Below are 17,678 nucleotides of genomic sequence, written 5' to 3'. Positions count from 1 at the left end.
ACTCAACAGAAATGTAGGAAATATGGGAAATAAAGAATTATATATAATAATATCATATATGTTGTTGGTGGTGTGACTGTAAATGGCGACGTTACAGAGAGAATTGAAAATATAGAATATTACCGATAAACAAATAACTTTAATGGGCAACACATGGCAACCAAAAATTCCTCAGTGCATACAGTTTGTATCCCTATTGCCCCCCCCCCCCCCCCCCCCCCCCCCCCCCCACACACTAATATCCAGCACGTCTGCTCTTCTTTAATCTAAATCATGATCTTCTATCTCACTTCTTGCATTTGGATGTTTTTCATGTCACAGCAGAGACAATGATCAACAGCAAAACATAATGAAAAGCCAGAAATAAAAACACAAATTACGGGGGAAAAAACTAATTAATTTAAAAAGCCACACAATGCATGTATTTTGTCAATGAGGGAAATTTTCCTGACAGAAAACAAAAATAACGAGAGAAACAAAACACAAACTATACAACTTTAAATAACGGATTCGACTCCATTCTAATATGTATAAGCGGTGTGAGCAGTTGTGCAGATTGGCATCAGGATTTCATGCTATTTGTCTGGCGAGCCTTCAAGATGTAAAAAATAAATCAAAGCAGCTGTGACATATGTGTGAGCTCATGGAGGCGGACTCATGAGGGTGACATCATTGGCATATGTGAACGAGGTTGTGTGACTGACCTTAAGGCTTTTGGTTTCTCTCTTATGCCATCACATCTGTAAGTCCCAAAAAAACTGCCATCTATTAGGAAAAATAAAGACTGGAAAAATGCCATCTGTATGAATATATTAATATATTAATAATCTATAGTAGTAGCAGCATTATGAAGATAAATCCATTCAGCAGCCCCCAGTATCTAAAGTTTGTTCTGAAGACGTTAACTATCACGTTTTTTAATCTATAAAACCAATTCTACTGAATGGCCTATGCTTTCCCTGTGACACTATGTGCATTGGTGTTGAATATTCATATATATGTGTTGTACAAAGAGCAGTACCATCCAACACATGTCAAAAAATAGAGATAAAGTGAGGAAAATATTACATCTCGCACACATGCATGCAGAAACATAAAATATTGGCAGATAAATAATGTTTTGTAAAGGTTAACTTGCAAGTGAAGCATATTAAATAATGATACAGGCACAAAAAGAAAGCCCATATCTACTCAGGGCACAAAACAAAGTGTTCAAACATGTTTTTCCCCTTAAAAACAAAATGTTCTTAAGGGTGACGATACAACAATACACTAAACAACCACAGAAATGGTGCATGTATAACGTAGTCATATTATTTTTTATTATCATAGCTATTATTTCGGTTCTTGTGCAACTGCTACATAATGACTCACATTCAAGATATTTTGTCAGTCAGGAACAGCTAAAAGGTATAATAAACAAACCAAACAATGTATACCGTCAGAAACAAAATATGGTCCATGTTTGTGAATTCATAACAGAAACATTGAGCCTGGAAACTTCACCACTATTCAAACTGGGTAGCATGAAAGAAAGAAAGTACTACAGGAACAAAGGAACAAAATATATCATAATCATACTTCAATGTGACAAACCCCAGCTGGTAAGATTAAGTGATCACTGATGAGTTTTTATCTTCCTTTTTTTTCTTTCAGTAACAAATTAAATACACACATTGCATGTCACTATAGCAACGCCCATTACAGGTCAATTTTTACAATCACCATTTTGGTATAGCAAAAAACAAAATAAATTAGAGATCAGAAATCAACATCAGACAAAACTTGTTTTTCTCAATCAAATGAATACTTAACACCCACAGTATAAGTTAATAAAGTCAAGCTACTGTATATAAATACATCACCAGCATGCACAATTGATTGAATAATAATAATAATAATCGAATAATCGATATTATTGTTGTCATCATCTTACACTGAAGAAACAGTATAGTAGGCAAGTGCTTTTAATAAAACAAACACAGAAGTAAACCACAAACTCTGAAGCTCGCTTTTTTTTTTTTTTGCCTTTTTTTTTTGCCTTTCGGAATCTTCTTCGCCAAAAGAATCAATTGTTCAAGTGACACAACAGACCAATCTGAACATTAAGGAGGGGAATAAATGTTTACTACCAAGTCCTCAATTTCACTCCAGTCTAATGTATCCTTTCAAATGTTGGGGGAATTAATCCAATTAAAACTTTCTCTTTTCTCGTTGTTTGTGTGAGTTTAACGTCAGGCGAGGCTTTCAGGGCCCTTTCTCATATATAGACTTACTACTGGAACCAATGCAAACTAGTTTTCTGAAGCATTCCCATTCAAGCATATTCTCTCTCAAGTGACTCAAATGCATTTCTATCACGCAAAAACCTAACTAAGCAGCTTATCTTGACAGAACAAGACCAGTTCCTATGCCAGTGTGAGGCTGCCATTTCAACCCAACAACAACCACTGCAGGCTGATAGACTGACATATTAGTGGTTTTGGCAAATGTCAAAGAGAAAATCAAGAAGACGAAGGTCCCTTTCAACTGTATATATATTTCTATATATATTTAAACTAAGATTGAACCTCTCCTCTCACCTCTCTTTTGATTCTTTTATTTTAACACATGGAAAAATAAAGAACTACTGCTGCGGTAGTATCGTCGGCAAAAGTGGCTGCCAAAGTCCACCCGCCCTTCAAATATATTTTTTCGAAGTGTGTTTCTCTTTAATTGTTGCCCTCCCCTCCCTCGTCATCCTGCTGGTCACTTGTCCACAGAGTCAAGTTGTCTCGGAGCAGCTGCATGATGAGAGTGGAGTCTTTGTAGGAGTCCTCGTTGAGGGTGTCGAGCTCGGCGATGGCGTCGTCGAAGGCGGTCTTGGCCAGATGACAGGCCTGCTCTGGGGCGTTCTGGATCTCGTAGTGAAACACAGAGTAGTTGAGAGCTAAGCCCAGGCGGATGGGGTGGGTGGGCTGCATGTGCTCCTTGCTGATGTCGTGGGCCTCGTTGTAGGACTTCTCCGAGGACTCCACCACGGTGGCCCTCTTCTCGCCCGTGGCCACCTCGGCCAGGTACCGGTAGTAGTCACCCTTCATCTTCAGGTAGAACACTTTGCTCTCGTGCTGCGTCTCGTTGCAGTTCTTGATCAGGAAGTTGTCCAGAAGGTTGAGCACATCCTGGCACACGGCCTCTAGCTCCTTCTCAATCTTCTCCCTGTAGGCCCTCACCATCTCAATCTTCTTCTCATTGCCATCGGCCGAGGTCTTCTGCTCAATGCTGGAGATCACCCTCCAAGAGGAGCGACGGGCCCCGACCACGTTCTTGTAGGCCACAGACAAGAGGTTCCTCTCCTCGTTGGACAGGGCCTCATTCAGCTCTGTTACCTGAAGGAGGGAGACAATGGAAATTATTAAAAGGCACTCTTTTTAGGTGAAGGACTCGGGACTGACAGTACAGTTCACAGCACAGAGGGTGAACACTATTTCAAGTAGCTCCAGCTGCCACGTGGACAGCTACGCTAGCTAACAATATTCAAGATGGTCGATGGCAGTTGGGGGGGGGGGCTGGAGTCGGCTACAATGTTCCCACGGGCAATCTCGGGGCAGCTGCACTGTAAGTGAAAACCATCACTGCACAGGCAGTTGTCCCAGTGACCTTCTCTCTGGCTCAGACTGACCTTTTTACCTGTCATAAACCAGGCTGTGACATCACCATAAGATCAACTGTTCATTTAGATAATTTAATAATTTTCACAGGGACTGAAATAGAAAGAAATATTTAGCTTAGGTTTCTAAAAGCTCCTCCTTGATGTGCTAAAATGTCAAATGTTTCAATTTTTAAAATGTTCTGCTCAGGCAGAGGAGCGCAAAGACAGTGCAGGATCACAGACGTCACACAGTCTGAGCTATAGAGATGGAGAGGCTGCTGTAAAGCTACTGCATGCAAACGGCAAACAAGCCAAATGCACTGTCAAATGATTTCAATTGATTCAATAGTTGTTGTTTTTTACGAAAAACAAATATGACATAACCCTTATTACAATACACTGATTGGGAAGCTTACTACTGTGTCATTTGGATTACAGTTGTATAATTATTAATAATTATTTGAAAGGTTTGTCAGACAAATCAAGACATTTTAAATTCCCACTTGGGATGGGCATTTCTTGCTATTTCTTGACATTTTTAAGCCCAAACGATGAATCAATTGTGGGAGAAAAAAATTGTGAGCTGCAGCCTTAGAATATCTATACAAATTATGTCTAAAAAGTTTCACAAAAGGCTGTTGGAATGAGAATAAACCGTATATATTTTCTATGTCGTTTTGTCATTTCAGACTGTAATGGCAAGGGATTCCCTTTGATTAGAGAGTGAGAGTACACACCCCTGCAAAAAGGCCCAGTTTAGACCGCACTGACATGGCAGATTGTTTAAAGGGAAAGGAATCCCTCCCGACACACACACTTCATCCCACCTCCTGCAACCAGAAAAAGATGACATAAAATCCACAGGGGATCAGTCCATCCCTCCTGAGGAACATCAGACAAAATGTTCCTCCTTTAAAGCATGTATGACAATTTTAATCTGTATGTGATCTCATGCAGGTTCCCGGCTAAGACTCCCGGATGCTATTGGTTCCAGTACAAGCTGGTGTGACACAGCAGGTTTTTTTAACCCATGGGGATTTCAGTTTCCATAATTTATTTAAGGGGGAAGAGTCTTGAAATGCAGACAAAAAGGCTGTATCCTCAATATCGGCAATTAAAATTCCGCGAAGCACCAAATACACTTCTTTAGGGTCATTAAACCCAAAATGACTTCAAAGTGTTGGTTCCAAGAGGAAAGAGTACACGCACATGTATGAGGAATAAAGTGAGGAAAAAACAAAGCCCACAATCCTAATCATCACTGCAATATGACAACGAATATTCTAGAGAGATTCTGCTGCCTCCTACGTTTGTTTAGAGGAAAGAGCAGTTTAATGGCTCTTTTTTGAGCATTTTTATAATGCAATCATGCTCAAACAAATCTCTCTATTGGATAATAGCATAAACATTTAGCAGATTTTGATCATGCATATCATTTTGATTAAAGTGACAAAGAGAGGAGGAAGAAGAGGAGGATAAAGACAGGGGGGAGGCAGCAGCAGTTGATTGGCTTTTTCCGAGCAACCTCACATGGTTCCGAGCAGCAGAAGCTTTTATAAATTAGCCATTATGGAGGGAGGGGAGGTGGGGTGGTAAAAAAGGGGAAATGCAGCTAATGCAATAAAGCAGAGCCATTATATGATTCGAGCCTCGTATTAGCCGAGAGATCAAACTCGGGCATGTGTGCATTTCATTGTAATATCCCTCCAGTGAACCGCACGGCCAGCAGAAAGGCACCGCCCAAAGAGCAGATGATTTGAAAAGAAAGAAGCGCTGAGCTGTCGATGGATTGACCACAAGGCAAGAAAATATATTAAATATATATTTTCTCTGAATTGTAGCACAGACATATTAGTGCAACCCCCCAGATTTACAGCCAACACAGTCGAGATTGCGGGAACGCCCCTTTACGCAAAGAGAGCAGAACATTTTTCAAGTCATAATTATTATCTTCTTTTTTTTTTAACTTACCGATTTCATAGCAGCTGCCATATCATCATATCTCTCAGCCTGTTCAGCCAGCCTGGCTTTCTGCACCAGCTGCTCGCGATCAACCATTTTTAAAATGATATTTAGTTGCTTAGTCGAGCTGCTCTACTTGAGTTTTTGGGGATGAAACGATTGATATTTAAAATCGCAATGCAGTGAAATCCTACGTGAACCTAATGCTGCAGCTGTTCCCTGCTGTCTGTCTGTGCTCCGTGCAGACGGGACACCCGCTCCTCTCTCCCTCCCTCACCCCTCCTCACACGCTCTCCGCTGGCTGCGTCATCACTCAGAAAGGTGGGTGTCTGTGCCAATGATGTAACACTCCATACCAGAGGCGTATAGGGATGGATGGACGGGAGCAGCTGGGCCTAAGGCCTTGTGGGAAATGAAGTCCTCTGTGGCTGCATGTTGGCGCTAAAGGCCTGTAGGAACTGCCTGAATATGGTGGGGTTAGGGAGTGACTCAGCATCTCACTGTGGAGGCTTCAGGGCAGGGTCTTGCCCCGTGTCGAGGAAATGAGCAAGTCCTATAGAGGTGGCTCACATTGTGTTACAATTTAAAGCCCACATACTCAAACTGGTTTGAATCTGGACCGAATAAACAATTCAATCTGGACAAGAAGAACAATAAAACCAAACCAGCATCATCCATCCATCCATCCATTTTCAATACCGCTTATCCTCATTAGGGTCGCGGGGCGCTGGAGCCTATCCCAGCTGACATAGGGCGAAGGCAGGGGACACCCTGGACAGGCCGCCAGTCCATCGAGGGCAAACCAGCATCATATCAACTAAATATTAATTGTAAAATTGGCATATTAAACTGTGAATAGCCTACAGTAGAAAACTAATCAAAAAAGTAAATAATGCACATTAGCCAAGCACCTTTTGTGCACAGGTTTAAGGACTTGGTTACACAACGGTAGCTCCAATGAATATTGCTACGTGTTCTTCTTTATTACTGGAGCTCGTACAGAACCGGTAACACTCATCAACATGAGAAAAGGAAGGATTATTATGTTACGATGTGAGTCATGTTACCTGCAGATAATTGTTTTGTTGCTGCTGTTCACATTCCGCATTGGCATGTTTTTCTCGTCTTGTGTTGCAGAATGACAATAAATGATCCTTGGACCTGAAACAGTAAAAGTGATGCCCTTCCCCACCACTAGTGGAAATGACACCGGGAGTTACCCACTAAGTTTATTACTGCGGGTGCTTGTAACACGACCGCAGGCATGCAGACGGCTGAATTCCTCACACTCCAGAAGAGTGAGCCTCTGTGACCCTCAGACCAGCGGGGTCAGACACCTTGTGGCCCTGGACTGGTCATAAAAAGAGAATTGGTCTCAAGCAAATGGGCAGACAAATCAAGTTTTATTAGGAGTCCTGCTGCCCCAGGTCCATCACCATAGTGACGGGGGAGAGGTCCTACTGGTGGGCTTGGGATACCTGTCAGGATTTTAGGAAGACATTAAAAGGATTGTATGGTTATTTGTGAATTCCCTTGGACGGTCTTAATTTCTTAAAATGTCTTGCAATATACGAGATTAGGAGTCTTTCTATTGCCTCTTAACCTGCGTTGATATTACTCCACTTTATATTTATATAAATAATTGGTTTCCTACCTCTCTCTCTCTCTCTCTCTCTCCGCTTGTTTCCAGCGTGTCTCTCTGCTGTCATCTGTTTAATAATGGTGAAAAATGGCAAAAGAAAATCTTGAAAAAAAAAACTTAGTTAGACTACAGATCTGAACATTATTGTATTTTTTTGAAAGTTGGTAATGTTTTTATTAAGCAAGAGAGTCATTTATTTCATGTTTCTTTCCTAAATGTGTTATTGTAGTGCTCAGCAGAGAGTTTGTGTTCTGCTTAACAAATATTAATCAGAATTTGATTCAAACATAAAAACAAATAAACAAAGATCAACAAATTCAGTGACCATTATTGTGTTTAGATTTTTGTTTAAACATAATTTGTAAGGTGAGAAAGGTCTTTCCCAGTTTAATACCGAAGTATATGATTTTCCCCTATTTGTTATGGTAGAGCATGGTTTTGGTGTGGATTTAAGGACTATATATTAACTATAATAAAACAGAATGCGACACATCTTCTGACATGTCAAATGTCGCCTCATGGACTGTGTCCCATGTTCTCAGACTTTAAATTTGAATGTACCATGACCTCACAGGGCGTCTGTGAACTGTAATCTGAGATCACAGCACTTCCTGTCCTCATTCACAAACTCTAGGGAGTGATGCAAAGAGCAAACTGCCAGTGAGGTTGAATTTGCAGTTCTTTTAGAATAATAACCATTCTGAGAGCGAATAGGAGGCAGCACTTTCATATCTCAGGATCAATTTCACTCATTCCGATGTTACTCATTACATTATTAATTTATTTGGGTTTATGTGTGTAAACTAGCCATATGAGCTACTTAAAGAGGATGGCGAAACATTTGTTTACAGCTCTCTCTTCTGGCCAAACATGGAAATGAAGGTATCTGAGGCTGAGACATCACGTTCTGCACTAAGAGGCATTTGAAAGTCAGTTTTGTTGTTGTTTTGTTTATGAAATCTGAAAGAACAAAACTGTTCCCAGGAGGTTCATATATACATATTGACTAAGTACACCCAGTTAGTGGCACGGGATAAATGAATTTATGCAGCAGTTCTCTACCCACAAACACAGATAAGAGATGAGGGAAGAAAAACTAAAAACAATTAATGCAGAATTAGCCTTAAAGCATTGAGCAAATGAAGCAGATGACTGCTTTTCTAATTAAATCTAATGAACATATAAACTAAACACGCACAAGTTAAAGAAAATGTTCATCTCACATTAAAAATATATACATTTAAAGTGCTTGTTCTGTGAGATCCCAAATGAAATTGACAATGAATAAAGGGCATGAATACAAATGCTGTTTATAGTTAATGCTTAATTTTCTGCATGGGTGTAATTTGGTTCTAATATGAATTAATGAAACCATCTCCTTTTTTTGGGGGGGGGGGGGGGGAGGGGGGAGTGGAGGGGTCACAATAAACCTCCAGCCTTCACTGCAGTCAGTCGTGTCCACAACCCACTTCCTGAACCTTCCGTTTCTCTGCAGGAAGAGATTATCACCTGCTGACCTGACCAAGAGAGGAAGTGTTGCCTTTCAGTGAAGTGTAAACTTGGTCAAGCTGTATGAGGAGGAACATACTGCCTCTTCGCATCTAACCATGGCTTGAAGTTTCAATTATTATAATATATTATATCTAAGATCTTAGGCTTCAACTACAGAATGAATATTTATTTTGTATTGTAATGTGTGGTTTCAAACTTAAAGCTTTATTATTAGAATTCTTACCACCAGAATGTATTCAAAAAGTGTAATTTTAATATATTCTCACAGTTATGCTTCAACTTTATTGTTTCTAAGAGGATCAATGTATTTCCAGGCCTTTTTGAGAACCTTTATCTTCTAATTCTGGGAATAAACTTGATTATATTTTAATGCTTGTTTGGAAAACCTCTATTTCCGTGACATTTTCTTCTTAGAAATATATTTATTGTCTGCCTTTTAGTAATATTTGACAGACACAAGAAGTTCTCTAAACTGCCACATGTATGGTAGAAGTAGCCTAAAAGAACGACATACAATTATCTGACCCAGCATAATCCAGTCTTACAGTGCAACAAGCATTGTTGAACTAATGGATCTCTCCACTTGCCTCAAAGAGGATTACTGTTCCTTCTGCTTAGCTTAGTTAGGATAAGGGCATAGTGGTCGGCTGTGTACAGCCGCCATCTGTTTGCAAAGTGCGCAGTCGAGTGCTCATGCTGCTGCAAATGGACACAAGGCTGGAGTTGGATGTTTTGATATTCCCAGATAAAGTGAAGCTTGCTACTCGAGAGGAGCTCTCAGAATGGGATCTTGAGACTGCGAGCCAGCTATCCATACCCGCTGTCCGACTCTTTGTGGCACTTTACCCATACAACCCTGCTGCAATGTCCCCCAACTATGAGACAGCTGGAGAAGAGCTGCCTTTTGTACCAGGTCAGATAATCAAGGTAGGAAACAAAAACATGTGACGTCTTTTTACAAGTGGAGCAGGTGAAATGGTGTACACGTATGTTATGTTGCTCTTCAAGTGTGCTGCCATGTGTAACTCAGATGTTTGAGTTGTGAGTATTTCCTCACTTCATCAGTTGAAAAGCTTCTTTGAAAGTACGCGATGGTGTTTCCTGTTCGGGCTGGATTCAGGCCAGCCGAGTGTGCAGAAACAAATCACCGTTGTTCTTTTTTTCCTGTCACCTTTTTCAACTGATTGATGTGACTATCACTGGATATGCCGCTGCAACATGCAAACATCATTTTTATTTTCTTCCAAAACCCCAAATAAAGTTATAAAACTCTGCATTTTTAGGTGTTTGGGGACACAGACTCTGACGGTTTCTATCACGGTGAGTCTGGAGGTCTCTCTGGTTATGTGCCAAGTAACATGGTGGATGAAATCCCAGTGGATGATGAGTACCTGAAGCATCTACTCATGCAGCAGGGCTTCCTCCCTGTGGACCATACAGGTATGTATGCAGGACACTGTGGTGTAACGCACTGCCAGAGCACTAAAATAGGTAGTATGTAATAACATATGGGGTGGGAAGCTGTTTCTGATCTGATCTGTGAAAAAAACAACAGGAAGTTACGATAACAAATATGAATAAGTAAAAGTATTACAAAATCTTTTAAAAATGGGAATGAAACACAGATTTCTTTCAGTGCACTTGCTCAAAGGTCGTTGTTTACTCTTTGTCAGCTTTTTGGTTAAATACTTAATCGTTGATGCACTGATTGAGACAACTATTAAAGTTGTGATTTCAAAGGAGTGTTTGTATATTTGGGCCCCCAGATATGTCGTTTACGCTCGATCTGAGTGATGTAGCCAGTAACCTTGATGATGTGGTCGTTCAACGCATGGTGGCCTTATTCGACTACGATCCATGGGAAAGTTCCCCCCAACATGGACAGTGAAGTAAGCACTGACATGATACATGAACCGCATTGTGCTTTTAACCACTTTGTATTAATCCAGTCTTGTGTTTTCTTTAAAATATAGGAATATGTAGGTTTTGATGTCATTTAAAACTCTTTTTGTCTCTCAAAGGTTGAACTTGGCTTTCGCTCAGGAGACATTATTTACGCGTTAGGTGACATGGATCAAGATGGATTTTACTACGTGAGTTTCAACTCAACAATTACAATACCATGATTGGTTTGATTAGTTCCTGCACTGACATTTGCACACAAATTTAACTTTCATCCCAATTTTAGGGCGATCTGCATGGACGAAGAGGTTTGGTTCCATCAAACTACCTGCAGCCGCTACCCTGGAATTAGAAGAAAAGGGCACACTAAGATGTTTGCTACAAATGCCAAGTCCCAGACACAGTGAGAAGTCAGCAGCTTTTATTTAAAAAAAAAAAAGTAAAATACAAAATACAAAAACAATCATAAAATAAATAATTCATGAAAAGAGTACAGAAAAATACAATTCATATATATTTTAACAATCAGGTAAGCTCTGGAGAGAGTATGTATATAGTATATCCATATTTGCCTTAAACCCTATATTTTCTATAATTAGATCCTAGTTTTTACATATGGAAAATTTAGAAGAGTTTTGCAGCAATTTTATTTATCAACAGAAACTTTATACAAAGGGAAAATATTCATGTTATCAATCTAAGAACTGTAAAGCAGAAACTGAATTTATACAATGCTCACCTGCCTTCTTTTAACTCTAAATATTGGCCACTTGTTTGCACTGGTATATGATTTTACTTTGTTAATTTCAATTTCTTTTCTGACACGTATTCACATTCACCATTATCATATAAATGTGCAATAAATGAGCGTAATACAAAATATAATATAAGAATACTGCAGGTTTTCAGTATAGGGCCTTAGATTATGATCTTTAACACAGAGTCCGTTGGTTTCTTCTTGTACAATTATTTGCAGCCAACAGTATACTCATCCATAAAGTAGGAAACACTACACTGTGTATTGAAGTTTAGTAGTGCTTTCTACTTTATGGGTGACAACACTGTACATCTGTAGCTTCTGGTCGCTCCACCGCACTGAAAACAGAAAACTGAAAACGGAAAACTGAAATCTTGACGGTTTGAATAAAGGCACATTTTCACACATTAAATTAAACACAAGCATACATTTTATATCTGAGAAACATGAAACACAGCATTTGACAGTAGCGCTAATCGAAAGGATATAGAACAATAATATGACATAAAGCAGTTATTCGTGTATATTTCAGTACATTTCAGTTGGATAGATACAACAAATAAGAGCAGCAATCATTATATTTTTGAATAAAGTCACATGTTGTCAAGGTCTTACCAGCTTTCGGAGTCCCCAGAAGAAAGAAAACCCAGAAGTGAACAGGGTCTTTTTATTAACCCTGTCTGAACCACGTGGTTTACACAGGAAAAGCCCAACAGTCACACACACAAACACACACACACACACACACACACACACACACACACACATACTTACACAAAAATACATGCAGGGAAGTGTAGGCACACACACACACATGCACGCAAACACACACACATACACACACATGCACACACATGCACACACACACACACACACACACACACACACACAAACACACGCACACACACACACACACACACACAAACACACACACACACACACACACACACACACACACACACACACACACACACACAATGTTGGGAATAGTATCTGAAAAATGTACTTAAGTATAAGGAACATGTCCCTTTAGTTGAAGTAAATAATTGTTTGTTGTAAAACATGTTGCATAAAAAAATATTCTTTGATGCATCATGAACCTGTAGCTGCTCCAGTGATCCATGTACTTTTGTTTAGTGATTCTAATAATACAGCTTATTTCAGAGTATTATTTATCTACAATCTAACTCGCTAAATGTATTACGCTGTAAGAAAGATTCACGATCTAGAAATACAAGAGTAAAGTAAATTTACTTTCAATTTTTGTAAATGTACGCAGTTACTTTCCACATCTGCACACAGACAAACACACAAATGCAAATTCAAAACCTACGCCCATTAAGCACTGTCAGACTGCACCACCGCTGCTGAGTGTGTGCTCATCCTTTTAAGGACATGCAGTTATGCAGTTACACCTGCTTTTAAAGAACAAGCCAGACACTAAAGTAGACCGAAATGTATCCCAGTAATAATTAATGTGGATGTGTTTCATTGATCTCAGGACAATAGTATTCTATACTTATGCAGCATTGAGGCGTGCACTTTGACTAAAATAACAAAATAATGATAAAAGATCAAAGTAAATCAAAGATTAATAGCAGACTGATTGATTGAGTGAGCTTCTTTTATGTTAAATGTTTGCAAAGGGAGTATGGTGCACCTCAGCGCTGTCCTCAAATAATAGTAAAAAATCATCCGTATAGATGATACAGGAAGAGATTAATGTTGCGTCTATATTTCTGAGAACTCATTCACGCCTGCATGTTTCTGATACGTTGTGGGTGGGGTGTTGGTGGTGGTGGTGCAAGATTCTTCACTATCCCAGCAGCAAATATGCAATAAGTCTGCAACAACAGAAACTTTGCAAATAGAATAGACAAGTGCTTGTGTCCTCCGTTGTCACGACAACCAAAACCTCAGAGTCACACCGAGTGAAATAAGAGGAAGTGGGGGAAGGGCGGCACACACAAACCGAGAAAAGATGTCTGTGTTAGAAAAGAAAAAGAAAAAAAAGACAAGCAGACAGTTGTGTAGCAGATGAACAAATAACTGCAAATGGAGGACTCGCTAAAAAGTTGAATTTGCTGCAAGGAATCAAATACTAAAGGCATTCACCCTGTCAAATACCCCATGCGCACACACGTAAAGGTTGTACTTTCATGTGATAATGAGTTCATATGCGTGTTCTCCAATAAAACAACACACAACTTTGCAGAAGGCGAGGATGACTGTGCATCCCACAGATTATCTCAGCACTGTTGTGCCACAGGCTGTGATTCCATTAGACATTTATTCCTGTGCAACATGGGAATACATCCAAAGTGATCTCCTCAAGTATGTAGGGTGCTATACTGTAGTTAGTCAGGGTGCCAAAAACAAGCGCATCATCTAATGACTTCAGTGGCTATTATCCTTCCAGGTCACTGATTAGGCCTGATTGGAAGAGGTTTTATCTTTGCTGACTGATCGCAGACATGGAGTCAATCCTGTACAATGTTAGCTGTACATCAATCTTTCCTTTTAAAGGGTTGCTGCAGGTTAAGTTATGTTCTGATTATTGCAATTAAACATTAATATGTTTGAAGAGTTACAATGAATCTATCAAATGTATGTGCTTACACACACCACAAAGAAGGCCACCATTTCTGTTTCTGTAGAGCCAAACATCTCACTGTCTGATGACATCATTGCCGTGGGTTCGCAAGTCACACCATGAGAGATGAAACTTCCCCAGAACTGCTAAACATATAAATAAAATATTTGATGATATTCATGCTCCTTTTAAATACTGTATGTAGCATGCTACTGCTTACCCAGATACATGCACATGCATTCATATTCCAGAGTCATTCAGACTTGTTTGGTGCTGCCACATAGTGGAGGTCAGGGGAGGTGACACTCTGATTGATAACAGCGTGAAATGCATTTCAATAGTCCTCAACGTCACACCATCTTTGTAATTTAAGATACCAACATTCTACTAACAATCTCATGAAAGGTTTTCTACAAAGCAGGCATCAAACTAATACTTTATTTATTGATTCATTCATTCATTGCATACGGTTTTACATAACAACAGTGTGTACCAAAGTCTGAACCTTTTTAACACTGGTGAGAATAAACTCCAAAAAAGGACAGTCAAGAGTTCAAATGTCTGCAGGACAGGAAGTCCCACAAACACATGTATTGTGATATCATATCACAAGAGGCAGTATCACTACATCTACTATAATTGTTCTGTACATGGCAACTGTGCAATCAAAAATCAAAAATCAAATAAAACAATTATTTGATCAGCAAACTTCAGTGTAGTTTGTTGTAGATTATACATACATTATGATGACACATGCTTTGACATTTGAGGTTGTCTTTACAACAACAACATTGGACAAATTGCACATTTGTTTTAAGTTTTTTATATACACTGCATTATATTTGATTTATTTGACAATCATCAGTGTGTAGTCAGCAAGTATGTATTTATAAAAGTGTAGTAAATGAAACCGAGGGAGACGGGGAGAGTGCACTGGATACCAGCACAGACGTGAGGAGTAACACATTGTTAAGCTGAGCAAGATGGCCTCTGGAGTAATACACCTGCCGTTCATTCAAGGGCTGCACGGGCCTGTAGGTTTGGACCATCGGCTTTCCATTAGAAAACTGAAGCTGGCCGAATACAGCAAGCTGTAATAAACATCACATCAGACAGGTGAACAAGTAAAATGGCAAATTCTAAGTGGATGTTGTGGTTGAAGAGGGAGGCCAGTCACAGGATTTACATAATGCTTCTCTTTCCCAGTATATATTACGGAGTGTTTAGCACACACACACACAATCACACACACACACACGCACACACATTCACACACACACACACACACACACACGCACACACACAATCACACACGCGCACACATACACACACACACACACACTATCCTATGCAGAAAATGATATTTTACTTTTTTAATTAGTGTGCGTATTAAAATAAGTACCTGCTTACTGCTTAGAGGAACTGTGTTTTCAAACAAGCTCCACGTGACAGCTTCAGCGCATGTGGGTGTAGTGAGGGAGCCATCATAGCGAAAGTACTTGGTCATATTCTTCTCAGGAAGTGTGAGCATTTCCAGGGACACACCCTTCAGTGTTGTTCTGTTGGCTAGTTTTATAAAAAATTAACAAGACAAGTTAGACAGAAATGTAATATTAGACAACAAAGAGGTTCAAGGTGACAGCTTGATTGCTAATTTATTAGTGAGGTGTTGTTTTATGACACTGTTATCTCCTAACAATTGTACTTTAGCCTAACACTGGAACAATCAGCAGCACATTTAGAACCCACACTGTGGATTGAAGATAATGATGCACAATGATCTTGTTTTTCCACGTCAGCAGACTTACTGGGTTGAGTGATGTATTTCAGAGCATTAATAAGTGGATCAAACTTCTTATTTGCAGACTTGGACTTCTGAAAACAATAACATGTTCAAGTTACTTGAAAACATAGTCTGGATGGTTTGGTTCAAACATATCCTGGTGCTTTGTTAAAGTTTTATTTGCTTCCTATTATTTTTAATCTAAAGCTTGTTCTTAATTATCACAACAATAAAAGAGTCTGAGCAACTGTTTCCCTAAAAGTTTCTTGTGCTTAACTTTGGTTTAGCTCAAGGGGAGATTTTTAGGCCATTTATACTTTTCTTTTCTTTATTGGGGTTTAAATGCCTGCAGCATAATGCGGAGGGATCACCCTAATTAATAGCTAATAGATAGCTTGATACTCCCACTTTAAATTCATGACCACAAATTGCTTTGGCCGGCTCTGTTCATCTTAGGTATATCAAACTATTTTCATCAATTTTAAACAGATCTCCAGTTTTTTGTACATGATAATCAAATTAAATCACCTGAAAGAAAAATCCAAGAACAGCCACGCCTGTGTTGTCTCTTACAGCCTGGGATATAGAGTCATATTCTTCTTTTATGTGGACTATATGCATCTGTGGATGGCATCAACAGAATCAATGCTTAATTTATTTGAATGCTGTACACAAAGTGGCTTATATAATTATCACACACTTCCATACCCATATTTCTTACCTCCATTGGAAATTGTTCTCCATCAACATGTGTTCGGACCCAAGTCCTCCGTCTTTGCCCCAATGCAGGTGAAGTTGAACTGCTTTATACGGTGCAGTTAGATTCCCTCCTTTGATCCTCATACCAAGGGGTAAATCCAGTTGAACTGGAAAAAGACTCAAATCAACTTTTCTAAATTTAGGCAATAAAGACCATTGTGGTGATAATTATATAGAGCCTTTTTGAAAATGGTTACGGTGCAAACTTTAAAAGATAATACATATTTATTTATATAAACTCCAGGTTTAAGTTATTCCCAGTAAGTTTACTTCAGTCAAGTTGATTTAAAAGCCTTCATTGTCAAACAGAACTGCAATTATCACAAAACCGTACCACTGTGACCGGTGTTGATGAGGCAACTGTGAAAAGCCTCTTGATAGCCAATGAAGTCAAATGAAGGTCATCTAGTCACATTCTCCTTGTAACAATGTTAATTGGAGACTGAGATTTGCCACTGCAGTGCTGGGAAACCAGTGCCCATAACTCTGGACCTGTGAAGGCAGGTGGGTGAAAAAATAGTAACTCCACTATTTATATTTTCTTATTTTATGTAAACTGTGAATAGTTTGTCCTGAGGTTTACCTCTGCAGGTGTGATTGCATGTAACTTCAGATTGGAATTGTATGTAAAACATTTTCAGACATTTCAGAAGGCTTGTAAGTTAGTTTAAAGTTGTATTTTATTTAGTTTTGTGCCTCTGAACTTATAAGAAATAAATCAGTCCAACACAATCTGGGGTTTCCGCATAACTTTAGTGAAGTCCCAACACTCAACCAGACCAGCCCCTCCTTCTTCTTCTTCTCTCGTCACTTAACACGCTCACCTCCAGCCGCATGAACAGCGCCCACTAGTGGTCACAACTGTTAACACATCATCCATTTTATGTAACTATAATATAAATAACTCTTATGCCTGGGAAGTGTAACATTTTCAGTAATACCCAGCCACATGTAGGCCACTACTTTTTCTAGAATTGATTAATTATAAATTATTATACATAATTATATATTTTTTAAAGCAGATTTCAACATTCAATGGGTTCTCTGTCTGTATCTATATAATTATTTATATTATTCTACTCTCTCATATTCTACTACAAATACTACCATCAGCACTTACATACAACCTTATATTAT

At 39.1% G+C, this 17,678-nt stretch overlaps 2 protein-coding genes across 2 annotated transcripts; both read right to left on the bottom strand.

Annotated features, from left to right (window-relative positions):
* Window positions 1–1,300: 1,300 nt before the first annotated feature.
* On the bottom strand, window positions 1,301–5,908 carry ywhag2 (3-monooxygenase/tryptophan 5-monooxygenase activation protein, gamma polypeptide 2). Its single transcript, XM_034549123.1, has 2 exons — window positions 5,603–5,908; window positions 1,301–3,368 (listed from the first exon to the last, which is right to left on the bottom strand). Exons 1-2 carry the CDS (start codon window positions 5,687–5,689, stop codon window positions 2,712–2,714), a joined length of 744 nt encoding a protein of 247 aa, XP_034405014.1. The 5' UTR covers window positions 5,690–5,908; the 3' UTR covers window positions 1,301–2,711.
* An 8,344-nt stretch (window positions 5,909–14,252) lies between these two features.
* On the bottom strand, window positions 14,253–17,176 carry ca4b (carbonic anhydrase IV b). The gene is given in 10 exon segments (XM_034548999.1): window positions 14,253–14,306; window positions 14,911–15,090; window positions 15,402–15,565; window positions 15,808–15,874; window positions 16,311–16,403; window positions 16,504–16,532; window positions 16,535–16,648; window positions 16,876–16,941; window positions 16,944–17,033; window positions 17,125–17,176. Coding segments are annotated over 10 exon segments (909 nt in total).
* Window positions 17,177–17,678: the final 502 nt, after the last annotated feature.

This window comes from Cyclopterus lumpus, chromosome 13 (assembly GCF_009769545.1).
Source record: "Cyclopterus lumpus isolate fCycLum1 chromosome 13, fCycLum1.pri, whole genome shotgun sequence".
Taxonomy (NCBI): Eukaryota; Metazoa; Chordata; class Actinopteri; order Perciformes; family Cyclopteridae; genus Cyclopterus; species Cyclopterus lumpus.
Note: the sequence above shows the minus strand (reverse complement) of the source record. Positions and strands in the feature narration are given on the sequence as shown.